Here is a 21,628-nt window from a genome sequence, read left to right as displayed (position 1 = left end):
CGATCCATCTACTCTAGCAAGATGGAAAATGTTTGGTTAATGTCAATAAAGAAAGAACAAGAAAAATAAATGTATGAAATTAAAATGTAAGGAAATAGGGGTACCTGGGTGGCTCAGTGGGTTAAGCTGCTGCCTTCGGCTCAGGTCATGATCTCAGGGTCCTGGGATCGAGTCCCACATCGGGCTCTCTGCTCAGCAGGGAGCCTGCTTCCCTTCCTCTCTGCCTACTTGTGATCTCTGTCTGTCAAATAAATAAATAAAATCTTTTAAAAAATGTAAGGAAATAAACACCATTTCTCTCAAAGCTATAATTTTGATCAGATCAAAATATAAATGACATGATTCCAGCATTCAGTACTGGTATAATTACAAAGAAGAGCGAGACTTTTGAACTTTGAGATTCCCAGGCAAAGCGTACATTGTAGAGGTCTCATGTAACATGTATGGTATGCTTCTGTTTCAGACAACTTTTTCCTGCACCTGTGAGGATCAGTACGTGGGTACTTTCTGTGAAGAATTTGATGCTTGCCAGCGGAAGCCGTGTCAGAATAACGCCAGCTGTGTGGATGCAAATGAGAAGCAAGATGGGAGCAATTTTACCTGCGTCTGCCTTGCTGGTATGATTTCCATAGATGAGTTATTATCGATCTCTCTGTAGAAGGTACACTTATTGAGTGTGGCGAAGGGACACGTTGTCCAGCAGCTAGACAAGGCAACTTTAAATTCTTACTGATTGTCTCAGGCTGTGCTTCACAGGCTTGGGAATGGAAGAGCGAAATTCACATGGGGATAGACATCCTGTTCCTTGGCTGGCTTTCTGACTCTGGGATGCTTCTGTCTTCGCAGTCCACCATTTTTATCTTGGGGAAATGATATGCTTGGTCAAAGAGAGGTCTGGGCATTTCAGAAACAGTTCTGCAAATATGTACCGGGTGTGGACTTGGGACAGTGTGGGTGATGAGGCTCTGTAACAAGAAAATTCCAGGACAATCTATGCAGGTTGCTGCATCAAGCCACCTCATCTTCCCATTGATGTTAATTTCCTTTTGTTGTTCTCCTCAGTGGGGGAGGTCTTCAGTGTTCCTTGCTCAGTATGGGGGATTGGTGGGTATGACTTGGAGACCAGTGGTTGTCCAGTAGGAGAGCACAAGCCAGTGCCCTCAGATTTCTGTGCTCTGCAATCATCTTCATTGACTTACTGCTTAGCCAACTTGATTGTTAACACTCAAGGAGCAGGAATGGCATTTGCCAATGAACATTCTGATATGGCTATTTTGATGAAGCTTAAAAGCAAATACCAAATTCCTCCTTTTTTTTTTTTAACCATTAAATAGCATGCAAAACTGGCATCACCTTTCCTTTTTCTGTTTCATCTCTGGTTGCCAACATCTGCCTCTGGGTGGGGATTCAGGATGCTGTAGGAGTTGAGGAGGGCCAGACGGATGGAGTGAAGGGACAGTTGGAGTGATGAAGTCTTTATTTTAAGAAACAGGATTGGTGCAAATGTTTATAGACAAAAAAGTGAAAGTTCTTCACTCATCTCTCCCAACCCAAAGTTATCAGTTAGTCACCAGGGTAGGTTAATAATCTGGTATATTCTTTCCAGACGTGTGTGTGTGTGTGTGTGTATCTCTATGCAAGTGTGTGTATTTCTCTTGCACACAGATAATTAAATATTTTTCTGTATGCTTTTAAAAAACATGGTTATAGTATATATAATTGTTCTATAACTTGCTTTATTCCATGTATATTTACAGTAGATCATAGATAACCTTTCATGTCAGTACGTATGGATTTGCCTCATTCGTTTTCAGCTGTTTCAGTGTGTCTCCTAAACTTGTATCTCCAGGTCAGCCTCCCTCCATGCTCACCTACTGGTTACTTGGCATCTGCCTTTGGATGTCCCAGGCCACCTAAAGCTCCGCCATTTACAAAACCAAGGTCATCATGCCCCTGTCCCACTCACTCAGCTTCCAGTGTTCTATTTCTATAAGACAGACATCTGCAGGTCATCTGAGGTGCCTCCCTCTCCCTTTGTCCACACCCTTTCTACCACCAAGTGTTCTCCATTTGACCATATGGAGACCTCGCAAATGCAGAACCCTCTCCGCAACCCCACAACCGCCACCCCCAGGCCAGCTGCCTCTGCCCCTTGTCTGTGCTCCTGAGGTCATCTCCCACTGCTTGTCCATACACTCCTGACTGTGCTACATGCTGAACCAGAGTGATCGCGCCAAAGAGAGCCCCCCTTTTGTCCCCATACCTTCCCTTCTCCACCTGGTGGCAGGTGATCATTTTCCTATGCAGATCTGGTGTAGTTGCCTTCCTACTTCAATCCCTTCTTCCCATTGCTCTTTGGTCTGTGATCTGTCCTTCGCCCCTGTTTCCAGCCCCATCTCACCCCACTGCCCACCTTGCTCTGAGCCTGACCACCTTGGCCTTTCTTGTCCCCGACAGCCCGAGCTTGCTCCTTCTGCTGTGCTCCTTCTGCTCTCTTCTTTGTGCCTGGATGTCTCTTCCTCCTGCCTCCCTTTGACCTGGGTAACTACTCCCAGGTTTTTGTTTCAGACCTGTGTGAAATACCCCCTGTCCTCCGGAAGCCTCACTAAGCATTTCAAGCTAGGTTCCCTCCCTTTTCTCCTTTCATAAGCGTGTGCTCCTTCCCTTGACAGCCTTCATCTGTTTTCAGTGTTCATTTACACGTGTGATCTTTTGATTACTGCCTGTCTTCCCACCAGCGTTAACCTCATGGGAGTGGGGCTTGAATCAATCTAGCTCATCACTGTATCCCACAGGGTCTGACAAATCATGGGCACTCAATCAAGGTGTTGATAAGGTGAATTAATGAAAGCATAGGAGCATGGCCTCGTGTTTCAAACCATTCATCTAGTGATGGATCTTTAAGATGTTTTCAATTTCTCTTTTATAAGTAATGTCAGAACAAATAAAGAACCTTCTATAAATGGTCTCAGTTGGGTGGGTAGGTGGAGCTTGTCACTGTTTGGACTGAAATGATTTCAGTTTGATATTTTACCCAAGTCTGTTCTTAAAGGGCATGTCTCCATTTTATGAAAGGAACTCATGTGCACAGAATCAGAAGGGTCATAATGCATGGTTGGTGACACTCTCTCATTTTGCCTATAGCCTGCTATTTTGTATATTTATTTGGCTCTTTTAATAATGTAACAATCACTGGTGAAATCAACTTCAAAATCAGAAGTTCAACCCTATAACTAATCATATAGTCTCCTCATTAGCCCTTCCCTTGACTTCCCTTTCCATCTAGGGCTACTGATCATTCTGAACCTTGAGTGGATTAGTCCTTTGTTTTCCTTTTAATAAAGTCTTAATCTTTACAAGTTTTTATAGAAGGATTTAGTTTTGCTTTAATTGTTTTCCATTTATAAAAACAGCACCGTGTGAATGCTGTTATGATGTTGTGCGTGTAATTCTCTGGTGCTTACTTTTTTCATGTGGTGCATCCGTCTTGTTTGAGTTCATTCTTTTGGGCTGCTATATAAAATTCCATTCATCTATTTGCCCATGGACAGGGAATGATGCACATCTGTGTATGTGTTTTCTGTTGTGTACATATTTGCAACTGTTTTAGGTAACCACCTTGTAGTGGAATTGCTGGAACTTAGGCTATGTAACTGATCACTTATAACTGATCACTTATAACTGATCACTTATAGATTATTGCTAAGTACTCGGACATGTGATGCGTAATTGGTTTTGTGAATTCATATCCTTTTCAATGTTTTGTAATGTCAGAAGTTTTAATTTTTGCTAATGGAATGGTATGAAAAGGTGTCTCATGGTGGTTTCTGTATTTTGTAGTTCACTAATGATGCTGAGCTCCTCTTCATGTTGTTGTTAGCTGTGTGTGTCCTTCCTGTGGAACGCTGTCTTTCTATCTCTTGCTCCTGTGTCTGTGTCTTTGTTGGTTGGTAAAAGTCCTTTGTTTCTTTTTGATACTAACCATTTGTCAGCTGCATGAATTGCAAGTATTTTCTCCAAGTTTGTATGTTGTCTTTTCACTTTGCAGGGTCTTTGGATGCGTGGACATTCTTATTATTTTTTGCAAACTTTACTTTCTCTAGTTATTACATTTTATATCCCGTTTAAGAAAATATTTCTGTGCTTGAAGGGTTAAAAGACATTAATCTATATTTTCCACGCAGCATTTCAAAATTTGGTTTTTGCCAACCTTTAATTAAAATGAATTTTATTTTTGTATATGCTGTTTGAGAAAGGGATCTGATTTCATCTTTTACTGTAATTTTATTTTTCTTCTTCTTTGAAAGTACCCCATTTGCGTCAATATGGAGTATGTGAAACTTTATACTGTGTCCCTCCCTATACCTAAAGCTACCAACAAAATTAGGAATGACTGGATGCCTAATACACTTTAACTATGTGGACTCTCAGGCATTTCTTCACTGTCAAGGTTTAGCCATTGATTTGAAATTTTCAGATTTTTGCTTCTTAGTGGAGAAAAAAACTTCACCTTTATCATCTAAGATGACTTAACATCTCCCATGTCAATAGCACATCCTTGCTAGGGGGCACATATGTGTATATAGGATATTCCTTGGGACTTCTAATAATACCAATAACAATAAAAAATACTTTGGCTCTCAATTGGCATCAGGGCCAGGGAGTTGCATTACAAGAATATGAATTTTGATAATTCTACTTAGACAGACTCAGGAATGGTTTGGTGATTGCCAGTAAACTCATCAGGAACCCAGGAGACAGGCAATTGATCTTGATTTACAAAATGATCATCTTTTATTTCTTCTATTACAAGAACAAAGCTATCTGATAATACCACATTTGTAAATAATAGCAAATTATGGTTCTAGTAATCTATTTCTCACGGTTGTCCTATATCCTGAATATCACACATTTAAAACTTCCAATTTTTAGAAACAAGGTATAGCTACCTTTGTGCATTGGTCACAGTTTAAAGAACTTTAAAAAATAATATACAAAATCTGTACTGACATTTGATCACATAGTTCCCTGAGGTTCTTGAACAGCATGTGGTTTGCTTGGAGTTTGCGACTTGTGAGAAAATCCATCCATCCAGGAGTCCTTTCTCATTTCATAAAAGTGCAAATCAGTCATAGGACCACAGCAGTTTCCTCAGTCTCTCCTGCTGTCCTTGAACCTGCAGCTACTTGCCTTCTGTTTCCTGTGGTGGCCTTGCCTGGGCTGGGGTCTCTCCACCATCCAGCCTCTGTCAGGGTCTCCCCGACTCCCAGCACCTTTCCTTCCTTGCCTTTCACAGAGCTGGGTCTGTGCGCTTCCTTTCCCCATGGCCTCCATTCGTCCTCATGTTCTAGAACAGATCCTAATTCTGAGCTAGAAGAGATATAAGAAAGGTTACCCTGGTGCCCTCGCTCTTTGCTCGTCTACTTTCGGACTTAGTCCCGCTGTTCTCTTAAGCAGGGTTCTACCTTCTCCATTCTCATTCCCTGTGGGACAAGCCCTGCCCCCTTCTAGCTTCTAGCTCCGCCTCTCAATAAGCTGCTCACTGCAGTCAGTACATGCTTGGCCAAGAATATTTGGGGTAACACTTGACTGTACTGGAATAATACGTCAATCACCAAACCTCGGTGGCTCCCAAGAAAAGGTTCTTTCCTGTCGTGTCCTAGTCTGAGGAAGGATATGGATGACACTGGGAGCCCTGAGACCTCTCTAAGAGACCCCATGCAGGGACAGAAGCAAGGGAATTGCTAAAGTTGCCAGACACTCTGAAGGATAGCATCGTATTTGAAATCATTGTAGCCACTTGGTTTTCAGGTGACAAAGAAGCTGTGAACTCCCCAATGACACTGGTTGGGCGTGATGAGGTGAACAGGTTGGGGCCACCTGTGAGACTTAATAAAGACAAGTTTAGTGGCAAACTAATGTGAGGGACAGAGTCAGAAGGGTCTCTTATTTTTAAAACTATAGCACAGTATTTAAGAGCACAGGTTCTGGAGACAGAATGCCCAGATCTCAATCCCAACCAACTAGCCCTTGAACATGGGCTGTTTCCCCTGTTTGTTTCCATCTAGCTCCAGCATCATACTGTCTGGTCCAGAAAAAGCTTCCTGGAGACCCTGCTTTGTTGCCTGAGGTTACATGAGTCCCAGGTGCTGGAGTCAGCCTTGTGGTCTAGACCCTGACCCATCTGCCCTGTGGTGTAGACACTGCCCGTCCCACTTGACCACAGCCTCTAGAACCAGCAGTCTACACACTGCTATGTCCTTACTGTTTTCTAGTCTAGCTCCTTGAGCAAGTTACATAACCTCTCTGGGCCTGCTTCTTTGCCTCCGCAAGATTACAGCAACCCTCATCGTGAGTTAGGAATGTCACATGAGAACCAAGGGCCTGGTCTGTTTCTCACCCATCTCCAGCATCTAGCCCAGTGCCTGGCACATAGTAGGTGCTCAATAAACGTCTGCTGACTAATGAATGAATGAGCAGAGGGAGATGAAATTTTAACAAGGTGTGCAGATGTGTAGTAGGGACTCACAGCCCTGGCCTCTCCTCCCTGGGCTCCTCCCTGTAGCACACATTGTGTGTTTTTACCTCCCACATCAGACTTGGCTGGTCGAAGGCAGCGACTGTTACATTCTGTTCCTTTTTACTTCTCTGTCCCTTGTCAGCCCCAGGCCTCCCGCAGTCATAGACACAGAATACACCATTACATTGAAATGTAGCTTCTTTAATCAGGATTCAGTTTATAAAAGCCTTCTAATGTTGAGAATATAGTTTTTCCTCAAAGCAGCTATTACTTTTTCTGAAAAGAGCTGTGATACATCTTCAAAACTGTCACTGCCAAAATATTATTAGCATCGAGCAAAGCATTTTTCACAAACTTCAGAGTGCTTCACTGTTCCAACTTATTGGTGATCTCAGCCCATTATAAAAAAACAAAACAAAAACCAAATTCGTCATTTCTGAGGCACAGAGAGTATAGCATGTGTTTCCGTCCCAGCTCTACCCTTAAACAGAGTGTTGGTCAGGTAAGTGTCCAGATCCCTCTGAAGAGTGAGTTAGCAGCAGGTCATCTCCTCCTGGAGTCACCTCCTCCTGGGGACACATCCTGAGTAGGCTAGACTGTCGGTGCTCATGCCCAGCCTCACTCACCTCAGGAAGTCAACGTGTGAGCAGGGGAATGTGGTTTTTTGGCTAGTGGCGTAGTTCAGAAGTTCAGAGAGGAAGGCCCTATTCTGGACATTTCACATAAGTTGAATTATTTGATACGTGGCCTTTTGTGTCTAGCTTTTTTCACTTAGCATCACATTTTCAAGTTTCCTCCATGTTGTAGTGCGTTATCAGGGCTTTGTGGCTTCTTATGGCTGAGTAACATCCCATGTGTGGAGACACCATCTTGTTTATTTGTTTGTCCACTGATGCACAGTTGGGTTGTTCCCACCTTTTGGCTGTTGTGAACAGCACGTCTGTGAACCTCGCCCTGGTTATGCTCGCCCTTCTCTCCTCCTCCTCCACGGTCTCATGCTTCCAGCCTCTCCCTCTCTGCCATCCTCCATCGTCCCCCTTCATCCTTGGCTTCTCATCAGCAGGGATTCCAAGGTCTCATCTTTTTTTTTTTTTTTTTTAAGATTTTATTTATTTATTTGACAGAAAGAGAGATCACAAATCGGCAGAGGCAGGCAGAGAGGGGGCGGGGAAGTAGACTCCCTGCTGACGGGAGAGCCTGATGCGGGACTCGATTCAAGGACCCTGAGATCATGACCTGAGCGAAGGCAGAGGCTTAACCCACTGAGCCACCCAGATGCCCCTCCAAGGTCTCATCTTAAATCAAGTCCCTAACAAGCAAAATTTAGTTAGTCCTTGCTGCTGCTTCCGTACGTTGGTCTCCTCCTCCCCCTCCTCTCTCCCCGTCCCCGTCCCCCTCCCTCATCTTCTTCATCACTGCCACTCTTGGTCTTGCTCCGTACTGTGATTTCCTACCCATTGACTTACACTTCCCTTCTCTGTGTATCGTGGAACTTCTCCGAGGTCATTGGTGGTGTCCTTCCCACTAATTTCCAAGGCTCTTTCTTTGTCCTTGTCTCTTTAGAAGCTCTTCCCACCTGGCTTACAGAACGCTGCATGCTGTCTGCTCTCCTGAGGCTGGCCCGGCCCTCCTTCCCTCTTTGCTTTCCCTCCTCTCTCTCAGGAACTCCTCTCTTACCCATCTCCGGCGCCTCCCTCTGCCTTGACAGCGGTCACTCATGCTGAGCCATCACCTCTCAGTGTCTGGATTTCAGATCCTTGCTTCCCGCTTGTCACCTCAGTTCCAGCACTTTCATGGACTTGGCCCTGATGCCTGCTAATGCCTCAGCCCCTCCTCAGACTCAACGGGGTCCTCCTCCCTCGGCCTCCCACACACGCATTCAAGCCTGACGTCTTTTGAGGGTTCTGGTTTCTATCCGCCGTCCTATCACCCCCCCTGACACTTAGGCTGGGAGCTCAGGCCTCACGACCCACTCCCTTGTCTTATTTATCTCTGGATGGTCCCCAGGTTTGCTCTCTTGAAGGTGATTTCCCATGTGCCCCAGCTCTTTCCCGTACCTCCGCCGGCCCCGATCTGGGCTGTTGTCACCTGCTGCTGGAGTGACTGTGATAAGCCTGCCCACCCTCTCCATGGTCCGCTTCGCTTACGGCGGCGGTGCTGCATTCCAGGAGCCCCAGCCTTCTCCCCCACTCCTCATTCTCCCTGGGACTTCAGGGCGATGACGCCGTGAGGCTGAGGTTTCAGAAATGTGACTGGCCCAAAGGCCCGCTGCTATTACTGTGGGTATAAGCCAGGAGTTGAGGCCCTATGCAGTGCCGAGCCACTGCTTCCCCTGCAAGTGATTTGATCTCAGCTCCTCTGTGGTGTCCCTGTGCGGCGAGCCAGCGTGGCCCCTGTGGGACCCTCAGAGCATCCTTTTCCATTCTGCTAAGACCTACACTCTGCCCACCCTTCCTGCCTCAGGGCTAGCCTGCTTGGCTCTCAGTGTTTTCTTTCTTTTCTCTCTTTTTTTAAAAGAGCTTATTTATTTATTTGACAGACAGAGAACATAAGTAGGCAGAGAGGCAGGCAGAGTGGGGGGAGCAGGCTCCCTGCTGAGCAGAGAGCCTGATGTGAAGCTCGATCCCAGGACCCTGGGATCATGACCTGAGCTGAAGGCAGAGGCTTTACCCCACTGAGCCACCCAGGTGCCCTGGCTCTCAGTGTTTTCAAACAAGCCTCATGAAAAGGAAATAAAACACACACGAGGAGTAAAGAAATATGGGGGTTGGATCCATGGTCCTGGGTTTGATTCCCAGGCTGAACCACTCACCGACCCTACCTTGCTCCCTTGAGACCCAAGTTCTTCCACCTGTGAAATGGAACAAGTCTCGGCCTTGTAGGAGTTAAAGAGAACACACCCACACGCACATACAATACAAACGCACACACACACACACACACACACACACACACACACACACACACACACGCCCAGAATGGGAGATCCACAAAGGATACATGTTGGAACCTCTAAATGCTAGTAAGAGATGAGAGGGACGGGCACTGCCATTCTCATTCTCTCCCCAGATGCTGTGCCCATGCCCCCGATGTCCCTCTGAAGTCCCCCCTTTTTGTCTCCACCACAGCACCTATGCTGAAGAAGGGAGGAGAGTTAAGCTCTCCCCCCAGATTGAAGCGAATGGGGACAGGAGGTGACCAGTCTGCGACACCCCTTCCCCACGTCTGCCCTCTGTTCAAAGATGCCCTGTTGAGAACCCCAGCTCCTTGGTGTGTGGATTGGAATCCCCAGCCCCATCTTAGTCCCTTACCCCTCAGTCAGTGCATCTGAATGTGTCTGATTTGGCTCCGTGTCCCTGCTTTAGCCTACCCTGTGTGTTTGATTGTTTCCTAGGAAAGCGTCTTCGCTCCTTCTGTGGAGTGGGAGCTCCCTGCAGGAGGGGCTGCTTCTAAGTATCTTAGTCTCTTCTAAGTATCTCTTATCTTAGTCTCTTCTAAGTATCTTTAGTCTCTCTGATGGTCAATTTTTCACTCACACAAAATGCTTTCTTGAGGAATTAATACCTTCTCTATAGTTTGGCTTATTTTACAAACCTAGAATTTAACTGATAAAAGTCTTTAAGTCAGTCCCTTAATTTGTTGGTCTCATGGAATAAATTCTGAATTTGATGCTTTCTCCCTTTTGGTTTCAGTTTCTCTTGGGGGAGTCGTCAGAACATATTTAAAGAAGGGAATTTTTTTAAAACAGATTTTATTTATTTATTAGAGAGAGAAAGTGTGAGCATGAGTGGGGGGAGGGGAGAGAAAGACTCCCCACTGACCGGGGAGCCAGACCCGGGACCTGATCCAGGACCCTAGGATCATGACCTGCAGATGCTTAATGACTGAGCCACCCTGGTGCCCCTAAAGAAAGGAAATTTTGTGAAATATCTCCCACTTTGTAATCACTAGATTAGGACCTATTGGTGTCACATATAGCTTGGCATATATCAATATCATGATTTCTTATTTGGGTTCTAGGAAAATGGAATGAAAGAGATTATTTTAGAAATAGCAATGCATGGTGCTTACATAGTCATTAATTACTTTATAATGAGAACCTCCAGAGTCCCTGGCTCTGTCCTAGGGGCTGGGGGGAAAAAAATCACCAACACCTGCTCTTAAATACTAGGAAAAACCAATCTGGAAACAACACAGTGACAAGCACAGTCATTCAGCCTGGGGGCTCCCAATTGCAAAAAGAAAAAAACCCCATGGCAACAGTATAGTCAGGAAAGGCTTTTTAAGAAAATAGTTGACTTTTACTCTTTGATCTTCTTCTTTTGTAATTTGTGTCATATGTACAACTCTTAAATGAATAATACTAACATTTGATATTTTAAGAAGCCACGGTTAGTTTTCTAGATCAGTAGTTCTCAGCCTTTAGCATGTACCTTGTGTCAGAATCACCTGGAAGCCTTCTGAAAACTCAGATTGTAGCCTGTATCCCTCCCCACCCCCTCCCAAGGGTCTTTGACTCTGCAGGTCTGGGATGATGCTGGTGCATGGACCACCCTTGGAACACTGCTGGTCTAAGCTGCCTGGTAAAAACCTGGTAAAAAAAAACCTGGTAAAGATCCAAAGATATTGAAAGATATTGAAAGATAAAGAGATCCAAAAATATTGGCATATGGCTTGGCAGTGTTAAAATCCGTAAATTTTCCATTCATTCAAAAATATTGAAAACCATCTTGCGATGATGCAAGACTATGCAATTGATAGAAATGGCTCCTGCTTCTTGGGGTGGGTCTCACTGGGTCATGACAACTATCCTGGTAGCCGGGTATTGTCATTCTCCATATTTCACCCAGAGGAGACGTGAAGGTCAAAGTCAGTCCTTTAAGGTGCTACTCAGCTGATCTTTTTTGCCCTCCCAGACCTTTGACTCTCCTTTCCACTGTGCCTCTTGCTTATGTGCTTATTAGATGTGGTTACTTTCTTTCTCACCTTGAGATGAATTTTCTTAATTTTGCAGAATGTCCACATCCTTCCATGTTTTCCTATTGCACATTCCGATTTTAATTACATTTTATTGATTGCCTTTTACAGATGGGCCTCCTATGTCTTCCTTTCTTGCCTTTGGTTTTAAAATCATGTTTGCATTTGTTCGGGTGTGTTTGTTTTTCCCCTGCCAGCAGATCTTACTTTTTTCCTGTTAAATAATTTCTGCCTTCTGACTTTGAAATTAGATGCCTCCCAGATTGAATGTCTAGATGGCCCACAGATCCCTGCTATTTATTTCCTGCTTCAGTGTGCTAATATTAGGCACTCCCTCTCTGCGGCAGGGGCTGAAGTCCCAGCCCAGCTGCTCTGATCCCCCCAGGGCAGCAGCTGAGGCTGGTGGGTTCTCGCTGCAGCATTAGGCTTTCAGTACAAATCTAACAGCTTTGCCTCGCTGCACAGCTGGGCTATTAAAAGACCACGGATGATAAAAATAGTTCCCACCACCATTCCCACCTTGGAAGCTTTCAGGACAGCTCTCCAAAGAAACAATTAGATTCTGTCTCAGGGAGTCAGAGCCACACAGAGGAATATTTTTATTTTGGCAGAGGAATCATGAAGTAAACATCATGTACAAAAACATCATGCTGTGGAGGGAGGAAGTTTAGAAAACACCTGATCGATTACCTTATTTTTTTAATAGCCTGATTCATTTGGCCAACGATGCTTCCTTGTGATCTATCACTGAACTCTAGAAGGCTTTCCTTCATTTCGAGAGTACAGCCAGCATAGACCGTGATTTGGGGGTGCTGAGGGGGGCAGGGTTTGGGTTATGTTGCTGGCAATCAAAAGACACTACCAGGATGTGTTTTTTTCTCCAAGCCATCTGGATATTCACAGGAAAACTTAACCATTTTCTCTCTGTACACTGATAAATTTTAAATTATATTTCCTACTTAAATACGAAATAGTATAAAATTAAATGCTCCAAGTCTACATTAGACCAAATGTGATCTGGGAATGCATCCACTGAATGGATTATTGGGTTCAATGCGTTTCCTTAAAGGTGCCTGGTCGTCTTTGCCATCTGCCAGCCTTCACTTCGCACATGCGATTGATTTCACCCGACATCGTTTCTCACGGTTAGGTGCCTTAAAAGCACTAAGCTTCCATTTAGAGTTTAGAGCTTTGCCAGTCATCCCATATGTCCTTGAAACGCATCCTTATTACATATCCCAAGGCATAACTTTCTTCTATCTTCTTTGTTGAAGTAGAATGTTCTCCAAAGAGACATTAAAACTGTGGTTCCCTAAAAGGAGTGATCAGTATTTCGGATAATCATCTGTTCATGAACCAATTATTTTATTTATTCTTTGAATGTCACAATTATTCATTCCTCAGCAGCAAAGCTTTCAGACTCAAGTAATTTATTTTAAAATGGTATTGAACTCGTTAGAGGTTATAAATATTCCTAATGTTCTGATTTTTTTTTTATTTTAAAATATTTTATTTATTTGACAGAGAGAAATCACAACTAGGCAGAGAGGCAGGCAGAGAGAGAGGAGGAAGCAGGCTCCCCGCGGAGCAGAGAGCCCGATGCGGGGCTCGATCCCAGGACCCTGAGATCATGACCTGAGCTGAAGGCAGAGGCTTTAACCACTGAGCCACCCAGGCGCCCCTGTTCTGATTTTTTTTAAAGATTTTATTTATTTATTTGACAGACAGAAATCACAAGTAGGCAGAGAGGCAGGCAGAGAGAGAGGAAGGGAAGCAGGCTCCCCACCCAGCAAAGAGCCCAATGTGAGGCTCAATCCCAGGATCCTGGGATCATGACCTGAGCTGAAGGCCGAGGCTTTAATCCGGGGAGCCACCCAGGCGCCCCACGATTCTAATTTTTTAAAAATGTGCTGAAGGTTCTGTTTCCCTGCTTTGAAAGGATTGGCTTCTGCTAAGGGAAGATAAGAGGCGTTGGGGTGAAAACAAGTGTTTTTGGTCTCAAGGACCAAGGTCTCATTGACTTAAACCAGGGCTTCTCACCTCTAACATGAGGAACAATTAGGGCTGGATCATACTTTGTTGTAGGGGACTGTCCCGTGTGTTGTAGGATGTCAGTAGCTCCAGTGACAATGGACAATGTCTCCAGATATCACCAAATGTTCCCTGATGGGAAACCAGCATCCTGGTGGAGAACCACTGATGTAGGGGATTAAATCCTGCTGGGGGCTACGGCAGGGGCAAGAAGCCTGCTTTAGGTCTGTTGATTTGCCGTGGCACAGGCACCTGTTGAAGGTGCTGAACACTTCCTGGAGAAGCAAGACTGAGGTTCAGAAGAGGATCACTGTAACTTTCCATCCATCCCAGTCTGGCCAACAGTGGGGCAGGGGGAAGGGCGCTTTAGCAGAGCCATTGTTCCATTGTGGTGTCTCCCAAATCGGAAGTACTCATTGGAGAACACAAGGTGATTTTATTTATTTATTTTTTTATTTTAATTTTTAAAATTTTTTATTATGTTCCATTAGCCAACATATTGTACATCATTAGTTTTTGATGTAGTGTTTGACGATTCATTAGTTGCCTGTAATACCCAGTGCTAATCATAAGACGTACCCTCCTTAGCACTTTTTCAAACTCAACACCCAAAAAACAAATAATCCATTCAAGAAATGGGCAGAAGACGTGAACAGACACTTCTCCAAAGAAGACATACAAATGGCCAACAGACACATGAAACAATGTTCAATATCACTAGCCATCAGGGAAATACAGATCAAAACCACAACAAGATATCACCTCATACCAGTTAGAATGGCAAAAATTGACAAGGAAACAACAGAGGATGGCGAGGATGTGGAGAAAGGGGAACCCTCTTACCCTGTTGGTGGGAATGTAAGCTGGTGCAGCCACTCTGGAAAACAGCGTGGGGATTCTTCAAGAGGTTAGAAATAGAGCTACCCTACAATGTGATTTTAGATATCACATTTTTGTGAGAATACATGTTTATTTTAATAGCTATGTATTTATTTCGGTGTGCATTAGGGAAAAAAACAACCAGCATGTTTTGCCCAAGCTGTTCTGGTATTATTACGCAAGGAGAGGCTAACATTATCTTGTAAGGTATAGTTGATTTGAGGTCAAAAGCTTCAAGCAAGCTGATTCATTTGTGCTAGGAAATGTTTAAGTGTTGGGGATTCAGAGATTAACAGGACAAAGTCCCAATTCCTAGGGAATTTGTTCTCAAAAGGAAGCCAAGTAAGGAAAGCATTTCAGGTAATAAATATAATGTATGGGAGCTTGAAGGGACTCTGGGGGGACAACAGGAGACTCCAGGACAAAGTTCTGTTCCCATGGCTCACCTTCTAGTGGAGAGGTTACAAGTCTATGTCAAGCAGAGGTAAGCACTAGATGAAGATGAAAGAAGGACTTGAGTCCTGAGGTCTGAGCAGGTGATTTCTGGGCAGAGACCCAACCAATGGGAGGGGCGGCCATGGAAGGGTATAAAGTCAGAGGGAACATACCATGCAAGGTGATGCTGGGACTCCCAGTTTTTGATGGTCTAGAGTGGCTTTCAGGCACAAGGAAAACTCTCTGAAATTATCTTTTGTGTTTGTTCCCTTGCAAGAATTAAATAAACATAAATTATAGTGATTCTCAAGCTCCCTGAAACATCTCAATGTGTATCGATTGGCTTAGCCTGATCTTTCAATTAAATTCACCCATCAAAAATCAGTTATTCAGTTATTCAGCTGAATGTTGTAACTGGAATCAGAAGTCTGACAGCCTCTCTTACGCATCCCAGGGTCCTAGTCATGGCATGTTCCTTGCACACCCGTACGTGCAGATCAGCCAAACCAAACACTGAGGGCTGACACTGCGGCTGGATCTCTGACATCATCACCATCTGTGTGTGTGGCTCTACCTCTTTCTGGGCTAGAAGACTCAGACCATGAAGGGCGGAGCTGCGTGAGCCTCGGCTCATTGCAGTTCCTGACCCAGATGAATTGGAGCTTGCACTCAGAGGACCGAGGTTGTTTTTGGTAACGAGATTGTTGGCTGTCTCCCCACACCTGGGCATCCAGGGCAATTCTCAGGTCAGTGAGAAACACTCTAGGGCCACCCTCCACCTTTATTGCCTCCAGCGGCACAAAACCGCAGCCTGTACTCTCCAAATGGGGTGGATTTCACAGAGCACAATCACCAGGGTTCAAGAGACAATGTAGCCTGTTTTTATTTTTATTTATTTATTTATTTTTTAAAGATTTTATTTACTTATTTAGAGGGGGACATGAGCAGGGCGGGGAGGGGCAGAAGGAGAGGAAAAAGCAAACTCCCCGCTGAGCAGGGAGTCTGATGCAGGCCTCGATCCCAGGACCCTGAGATCAGGACCTGAGCTAAAGGCAGACGCTTACCTGGCCGAGCCACCCAGGAGCCCTGTTTTAATTTTATTTGTCATCCCCCTTGAGTTTGTAGCCGACTTCCCTCCCTGCGTAGCTGGAGTTCAGGTCTCCCTGCCCAGGGCAGGAGACAACTTTAGTGCACCATCTGCTCCTTCTTGTACGTAGGCGTTAACCTCTCCCACTTTTACTTCCTGCCTTTGCAGACAAAAGCGCACGGCATCTCCTGTGGTGCCCCCTTTCCTCGCTCAGTTTGTTGCTAATTTTCTTCCGGAGCTTCTCATTACATGACAGTTTCAAGTTCGCACCACTCTTCTCTTTCAAGGGCAGAAACACAACTGCTCTTGTGTGCCGTATCGCTCTCCCGTCTTCGTGTGGTCCTGAGGCCACAACATGAAGACACCAGCTAAGACTGTGAGAAGGAGCTTGGTGAGGTGAGGGGCAGAAGGATCCCTGGGCCGCTGCAGGGCAATGGTGGATGGGAAGAGCCAGTGGGGCTGCAGGGGGCAGGGCCAGATCACGATCTTTAAGTCCTGAAATATCCATTGTGTGTATATATGTATGTGTGTGTGTGTGTGTGTGTGTGTGTGTTAGAGCAAATTCTCCATAGAGAAGAGAGAACCCAGGCAAAGCCTTAATGGTCTTATAAAATTTAAATTCCTACTCAGTTAGTTTTGACCCCTCAGTTGTGGTATCAAAGAAAAACACAGACACAGGAAAAGTCATTTGTGTATGCTTTAGATATGCAGTTCAGAGTGTTATATAGAGATTAATGTGAGGGATTTGTCCGACAACTGTAGGTAAATCCCTGCTCTCTGAGGGTCTAGGAAATGACTCAGTGGTGTTTAAAGTTCCCTTAAACCATTTATAGGACACTCATTGTTCCCTGTCCTCTGCCTGTCCTTTCCCAGCTCTGGCTTCAGTTGGCTTGTAGGATCAATGCAGTCAGTCATGGTACCCTTGGACCTTCCAACAAGCACCATCCTTGAGGCCAACAGTAATAATACCTGGCCAGGTGTGGACAAGTGTGTGGTCCTCATTTACAGCCCAGCAGACCCACGGGCTGATTATTGCCTGTAGCCGACCAACTGGTCACCTACCGCTAAGGATTCTTGTAATCCCGTAATCTCGGCCTTGCCTCCCTCTCCCGTTCCTCCCTCACTCCTTTATTACTTTTCATTTCCAGTTATACTAGACCCAGAGGCATTAAAATACACATATGTTAAAGATCTAGCTAATTACACACGGTCTTTTTCTTTGTATTTCCATGTTTTCCATATTTTAAAAAATAATAGAAAGCTTAAAGCTCAGGAACCAAAAGTAATGATATAGTGACTGGTCTCCGACCTGGGTTCCTCATTGGAGTGGACTGCTGGCATTTGACTAACAAAACTGTCTGGTACTGCATCATCTCAGGGAGTGAAGACTTTAGACTCTCCACCACTAAGGACCAGTGGGACCCCCCAAACCATTTACGACAATCCCAAACACCCCACATACTCTAAGTGTAGATTGGCCTCCGGGGTTGAAATTTTACTAAACTTGCATATGTAAATATTGGAGCACTTAATAGCACTTAAGGTTCACCTTGCTTATAGTTTTAATTTATTAGCTCTATTAGATAATAGTGAATTAAATGCATGGGAAGATTTTTGTGTTATTTGACAACAGTGGTTCTTAAAAAGAAATTGTTGAAATTACTAAATATCATTTAAAGTATTTAATTAAATTTATAAATGGGACCAAGCATTAAAGAGGCCATTAAAAAAAAAAGAGGCCATTAAAAGTGTTCTTTAACAAACAAAAAAACAAACAAACAAAAAAAACCCAGCTCTTTTAGTTAGGGATACATGCTGATGGCTTGACAGGTAAAATGAAATTTGCTTGGAGATGCCCCAACGGGGAAAGTATAAAAATATGAGGGAACTAGATGACATTAAATGGACAGGATGTTAATAATTGTTGAAGTTAGGTGGTATAAGTGAGGGTTATGTAGTAGTCTATGTTTAAGTATGTTTAAAATTCTCAAGTCAAAATTTCAAAATACAGGAATTTGTTTGTATTTTCTTTCAAGAACTTGGGAGCTCACAGAATCCTGAATTCTGCTCATGTTCTTCTCTCTGGTAGAGACACATACACCCTTTACAGATGATACCTAATTGTCTTCTGGCTATTTTTCATGCTTTTGTGTGATTCTGTGGTCACAGTTTTAATTTTTTTTCTGAGGGCAGGATTCATGACTCTGTGTCTTGTGAGCACACCTGCCTCTAGGAAGCCATCATTTGTAATTGTTCACACACACATACACACACACACACACTACATGGTAAATCCAAGAATAACCGTGGTGTTTACATTTGTTTCTGTGTCTGTCTATATCGACATTTTCTGTTATTTCCCCTTCATGTTAAATACATGTTTGTTGAGGACATGATGCATGTTGCCTCAGGCATAATGATTCATTGAAGAATTTGGGCTCAGGAGTTTGACTCCCTGTGTGGTCTTGTGAAAATAAAGTTTCTAGTCCTCAGTTTCCTCATTTGTAAAATGAACGTGATTATGATACTGATCTCAGAGTGTGCAGTGAAGAGGGGTTAATGTATAGAAAAAAAAGAAGTGTTCTATTGTAAATACCAGCTACTATATTTAGTCAAAAAGTTATTGGTAGCACTCTTTTCTTTAAAAGGTTTTACTTATTTATTTGACAGAGAGATTGAGAGAACAAGTGGGAGGAGGGACAGAGGGAAAGGCAGGCTCCCCAAGGAGCAGGAAGCCCAGCAGGGAGGTACTTGATCTTAGGACCCTGGGATCATGACCTGAGCTGAAAAGGCAGATGCTTAATGGACTAAACCACCCAAGCACCCTGTAGCACTCTTTTTTTTTTTTTTTAATATTTTATTTATTTGACAGAGAGAAATCACAACTAGGCAGAGAGGCAGGCAGAGAGAGAGGAGGAAGCAGGCTCCCTGCGGAGCAGAGAGCCCGATGCGGGGCTCGATCCCAGAACCCTGGGATCATGACCTGAGCCGAAGGCAGAGGCTTTAACCCACTGAGCCACCTAGGCGCCCCACCCTGTAGCACTCTTAAAAACAGTTTGCGCTCCCTCATTCTGAGTTTAGAGCTGCCATCTGAAGACATATTAACATAATATAATCCTATTAAGATATTCTGTCCTGCAATTTAAAAAAAGATTTATTTATTTATTTTAGAGAGCCAGATTGGGGGAGAGGCAGAGAGAGAGGGAAATACAATCTCGAGCAGACTCCCTGCAGCATGGAGCCTGCTGCAGGTTTTGATCTCTGATATCATGACCTGAGCAGAAATCAAGTCAGATGGTCAACCAACTGAGCCACCCAGGTGTCCCTCTGTTCTGCAATTTTTTAAAAGAGATTATTTATTTATTTATTTGACAGACAGAGATCACTAGTAGGCAGAGAGGCAGGCCAAGAGAGAGGAGGAAGCAGGCTTCCCATTGAGCAGAGAGCCCGATGTGGGGCTCGATCCCAGGACCCTCAGATCATGACCTGAGCCAAAGGTGGAGGCTTTAACTCACTGAGCCACCCAGGAGCCCCTGTTCTGCAATTTTGAAGTACTTTTTTGTCCTGGTGTTTGGATTTTTAGTTTATACAAATATTTTACTCATCTTATCATAATCACTAATTAGCTAGAATTTCCTGGACTGTTTTAGAGCATGGAAGGAAGAGTTGGGTGGCAAGTACATGCTTCCACATTGACAATCTGTAGTTCATTCTAGTTTGGAAGGTAATTGAAGCTCCAGCAAATCATCTCTCTTCTAATATCATTGATTTATTTTAGCAAATCTCAGATTCAAGCGCTAATGACAGTCTTTGAAAACTAATAATTCAGAGAGATGAGTTTTTATGTACTTAATCTACATCCTAGGAAGGTATAAAATGTTACAGTATAATAATAATTGTGTAGAAAATACCTGTGCATAAAAATTTCTGGTAAGAATTATCTCCAAATTACTAAGAGTTCTGTCTCTCAAATAGCAGAACTAAGGGCAACTCCTCTTTGCATTTGACATCTTATATTTTCCAGTATAACCATTTTCCACTTTCAGAGAAACATATTGGCATATTATTCTTTCAGACTTGCCTCTCTGGAGGGCTTTGTTTTCAAAGTTAATAAAGAATTCAGAATTTTTTAAAAAGCTTTTTGATTGTGTTCTGATCAATGGAAGTCCTTATTTCCTCACCGTACATGAAATCACCACTGGAGTCTTGCTTCACAGAGAATTTAGTGAATTTGATGTGATTGAAATAAAATTAAGATAACACATTAATGTGCTTAACATTTTAAGTGCCTCAATCTCTTTATCTTTATTATTTTATTTTATTTCATTTTATTTTATTTTTCAGTGTTCCAAGATTCATTGTTCATGCATCACAGCCAATGCTCCTTGCAATCCGTGCTCTCCTTAATACCCACCACCAGGCTCACCCAACCCTCCACTCTCCTCCCCTCCAAAACCCTCAGTTTGTTTCTCAGAGTTCACAGTCTCTCATGGTTTGTCTCCCTCTCTGATTTCCCCCAACTCACTTCTCCTCTCCATCTCCCAATGTCTTCCATGTTATTCCTTATGCTTCACAAGTAAGTGAAATCATATGATAATATACTTTCTCTGCTTGACTTATTTCGCTCATCATAATCTCTTCCAGTCCTGTCCATGTTGATACAAAAGTTGGGTTTTCATCCTTTCTCATGGAGGCATAATTCTCCATAGCATATCTTCTTTATCCATTCATCAGTTGAAGGGCATCTTGGTGTTTTCCACAGTTTGGCGACTGTGGCCATTGCTGCTATGAACACTGAGGTACAGATAGCCCTTCTTTTCACTATATCTGTATCTTTGGGGTAAATACTGAGGAGTGCAATCGCAGGGTGATAGGGTAGCTCTATTTTTAATTTCTTAAGGAATCTCCACACTGTTTTCCAAAGTGGCTGCACCAACTTGCATTCCCACCAATAGTGTAAGAGGGTTTCCCTTTCTCCACATCCTCTTCAACACTTGTTGTTTCCTGTCTTGTTGATTTTGGCCATTCTAACTGGTGTAAGGTGGTATATCAATGTGGTTTTAATTTGAATCTCCCTGATGGCTAATGATAATGAAGATTTTTTCACGTGTCTGTTAGCCATTTGTATGTCTGCTTGGGAGAAATGTCTGTTCATGTCTTCTGCCCATTTCTTGACGTGATTATCTGTTTTTTGAGTGTTGAGTTTGAGGAGTTCTTTATAGATCTTGGATATCAGCTCTTTGTCTATAGTGTCATTTGTGAATATCTTCTCCCATTCCATGGGTTACCACTTTGTTTTGTTGACTGTTTCCTTTGCTGTGCAGAAGTTTTGATCTTGATGAAGTCCCACAAAAGTTCACTTTTGTTTCCTTTGCCTTTGGAGACGTGTCTTGAAAGAAGTTGCTGTTGCCGATGTTGAAGAGGTTACTGCCTATGTTCTCCTCTAGGATTTTGATAGATTCCTGCCTCATGTTGAGGTCTTTCATTCATTCTGAGTTTATTTTTGCATATGGTGTAAGAGAATGGTCGAGCTTCATTCTTCTATACATAGCTGTCCAATTTTCCCCCGCACCATTTATTGAAGAGACTGTCTTTTTTCCACTGTATATTTTTTCCTGCTTTGTCAAAGATTATTTGACCATAGAGTTTCAGGTCCATATCTGAGCTCTCTATTCTGTTCCATTGGTCTATGTTTCTGT

General features: G+C 43.6%; 1 protein-coding gene across 1 annotated transcript in view; it reads left to right on the top strand.

The window, feature by feature from the left end:
• Positions 1 to 21,628, top strand: part of DNER (delta/notch like EGF repeat containing) — a 313,530-nt gene that overhangs the window by 201,062 nt on the left and 90,840 nt on the right. Inside the window, exon 6 of the mRNA XM_046017974.1 lies at positions 464 to 617. Coding sequence (XP_045873930.1) covers positions 464 to 617 — 154 coding nt within the window. The remainder of the gene's footprint in view (positions 1 to 463; positions 618 to 21,628) is intronic.

This window comes from Meles meles, chromosome 9 (assembly GCF_922984935.1).
Source record: "Meles meles chromosome 9, mMelMel3.1 paternal haplotype, whole genome shotgun sequence".
NCBI classification, from domain to species: domain Eukaryota; kingdom Metazoa; phylum Chordata; class Mammalia; order Carnivora; family Mustelidae; genus Meles; species Meles meles.
Note: the sequence above shows the minus strand (reverse complement) of the source record. Positions and strands in the feature narration are given on the sequence as shown.